This window comes from Myotis brandtii, unplaced genomic scaffold (genome assembly GCF_000412655.1).
Source record: "Myotis brandtii unplaced genomic scaffold, ASM41265v1 scaffold1026, whole genome shotgun sequence".
NCBI lineage: Eukaryota > Metazoa > Chordata > Mammalia > Chiroptera > Vespertilionidae > Myotis > Myotis brandtii.
The window spans coordinates 324,254-326,617 of record NW_005353435.1 but is presented as its reverse complement, the minus strand read 5'-3'; the positions used below and the strand labels follow the sequence as shown (position 1 = coordinate 326,617).

The 2,364-nt window shown below is 60.2% G+C and overlaps 1 protein-coding gene across 1 annotated transcript in view; it reads right to left on the bottom strand.

Annotated features, from left to right (window-relative positions):
- SIPA1L2 (signal-induced proliferation-associated 1 like 2) overlaps positions 1-2,364 on the bottom strand; it is a 64,656-nt gene that overhangs the window by 845 nt on the left and 61,447 nt on the right. The window contains 4 exon segments of the mRNA XM_014535922.1: positions 3-25; positions 245-369; positions 1,841-1,952; positions 2,093-2,172. Coding sequence (XP_014391408.1) covers positions 3-25; positions 245-369; positions 1,841-1,952; positions 2,093-2,172 — 340 coding nt within the window.

Sequence of the window (2,364 nt, the reverse complement as noted above, 5' to 3'; positions counted from 1 at the left end):
GCAGGACCGCCTTGTCCTGCTTCTCCTGCGGGAGAGACACCGTCAGGCCGCCCGTCCGAGCCGCCGCACCAGCCCTGCCCCTTACTCTTCACTCTTTTTTTATTTTAAACAATTACCTTTTTAAAAAAAATTGATTTCAGACAGGAAGGGAGAGGGAGAGGGAGAGAAACATCAATGATGATAGAGAATCATGGATCGGCTGATCAGGGTCTGAGAGCCATGAGAGTGAGCGCCCAGGCGTTACCTTGCGGAGGTCGGTCTGCAGCTGCCGCAGGACCAGCTCCAGCTGGTTCACCTTGCCTGTCAGCGTGGCTGGGGACGGCTCCCTGGCAGAGAGGGCAGAGTTAGAGACCCCACCCGCCCCAAGTCAGGCACCGCTCAGGGCACTGCTTTGTCGCTCCCTCTAAACCAGTGGTTCTCAACCTTCCTAATGCCGCGACCCTTTAATACAGTTCCTCATGTTGTGGTGACCCCCAACCATAAAATTATTTTCGTTGCTACTTCATAACTGTAATGTTGCTACTGTTATGAATTGTAATGTAAATATCCGATATGCAGGATGTATTTAGGCGACCCCTGTGAAAGGGTCGTTCGACCCCCAAGGGGTCACGACCCACAGGTTGAGAACTGCTGCATCCCCTGGGGCTGGGGCCCGGCCAGGGTGGACAGCATGGCACCAGCTCCATAGAGGGGACGTGGTGCTGCTTCACTGGAACACCTACCCCGCCCCATCTCCAGGGATCTGAACACTTTCAGAACCTCCCAGGGCACCTACGTTGGTAAGAAAACAAACACGGATGATCCCAATGAATGTCGGGAGACTAGACAGACCCCAGCAAAGGAATTCCTGGGAACTGATGGATTGAGTTCCTCCCTCGGCCCTCCTTGGTCATTACCAAGTTCATGGTCATTTGGCTCATATAAAAGCAGGAATTAGGGCCCGGCCGGCACGGCTCAGTGGTTGAGCGTCGACCTGTGAGCCAGGAGGTCACGGTTCGATTCCCGGTGTGGGGTGTGCAGGAGGCAGCCGATCCATGATTCTCTCTCATCATGGGTGTTTCTCTCTCTCTCCCTTCCTCTTTGACATCAATAAAAGTATATTATTCTTTAAAAAGCAGGCGTTAGCAATGGATGACACAGGTGAAGGACACACAGTCCTCGGGCCACAAGCACGGCAAGAACCCGGCAGGAGCTGGTGCATCCCCGGCGCCCTTCCTGGAAGGCGTGTGGCCTGGCAGGGCCGGGGCTGGGGGGACAGGGTCCTTGGGGTCAGCACTCAGCCTGGCCGAGAGGCCCCCCATGAGGTATCCCGTCTGCACCGTCAGTGACTGGCAGGCGCTGACCCGGGCCCACAGCCTCCCTCGCCGTGGGGGAGCCTCACACCATGGGCACCGGCTGCACATCTGGGTGGGCAAGACCGCCACGGAGCAGAGCAGGAGCCGGTCAGTCCCACCCCTCCCTGTCCCTTCTCTGGGTCTGAGGGGCAGCTCTGTGGGGGGGGGGCGGGGGGCTGCACGTGCTGTCGCGGACACCTCAGTACCTTCCTAATGCTTCGAGCTCCCGCTCCCCGACCACCACCTCTTCTTTAAAAAGTATAATCCCTCCGTGTCCCCTCCTCCAACAACCCAGTCCTTGTCTGACACACCCACCCTGCCTTCCCTTCCCTGCCCGTCACCCCGTGGACCGTCTGTCCTCACCGCCTGGACGCGGTCCCTCCCTTTAACCCTCATCCCACGCTCACCCCGCACCCTGCTTCTCGCACCCCGTCTCAGTCTCCTGTCTGGACCCTGAGCTGGCTAAGCTGACGCTCCTCCATCTGCACCCGCTCCACCCTCTGCACCCGCTCCAGCATCTGCACCGCTCCAGCACCGCTCCACCCTCTGCACCCGCTCCAGCATCTGCACCCGCTCCACCCTCTGCACCCGCTCCAGCATCTGCACCCGTTCCTCCATCTGCACCCGCGGCCGGCCGGTGGGGATCAGAGCGCTTCTCCCCAGCCCCTTCCTCTTCCTCCCGGCGGTGAGAGGGACACTGTGTGCGGAGAGGTCTGATCAGGGACTGAGAGCTGTGAGAGCGAGCGCCCAGGCGTTACCTTGCGGAGGTCGGTCTGCAGCTGCCGCAGGACCAGCTCCAGCTGGTTCACCTTGCCCGTCAGCGTGGCCGGACGGCTCCCTCTGGCAGAGAGGACAGAGTTAGAGACCCTGCCCGCCCCGAGTCAGGCACCGCTCAGGGCGCTGCCCGTTGCTCCCTCTGCCAGCGGTTCTCAACCTATGGGTCGCGAACAATGAAAATACATCCTGCATATCTAGCTGCCCTGGGTGTGAGGGACGGGGTGGCACCGTGGCAGGGGCTCTAGCTGCCCTG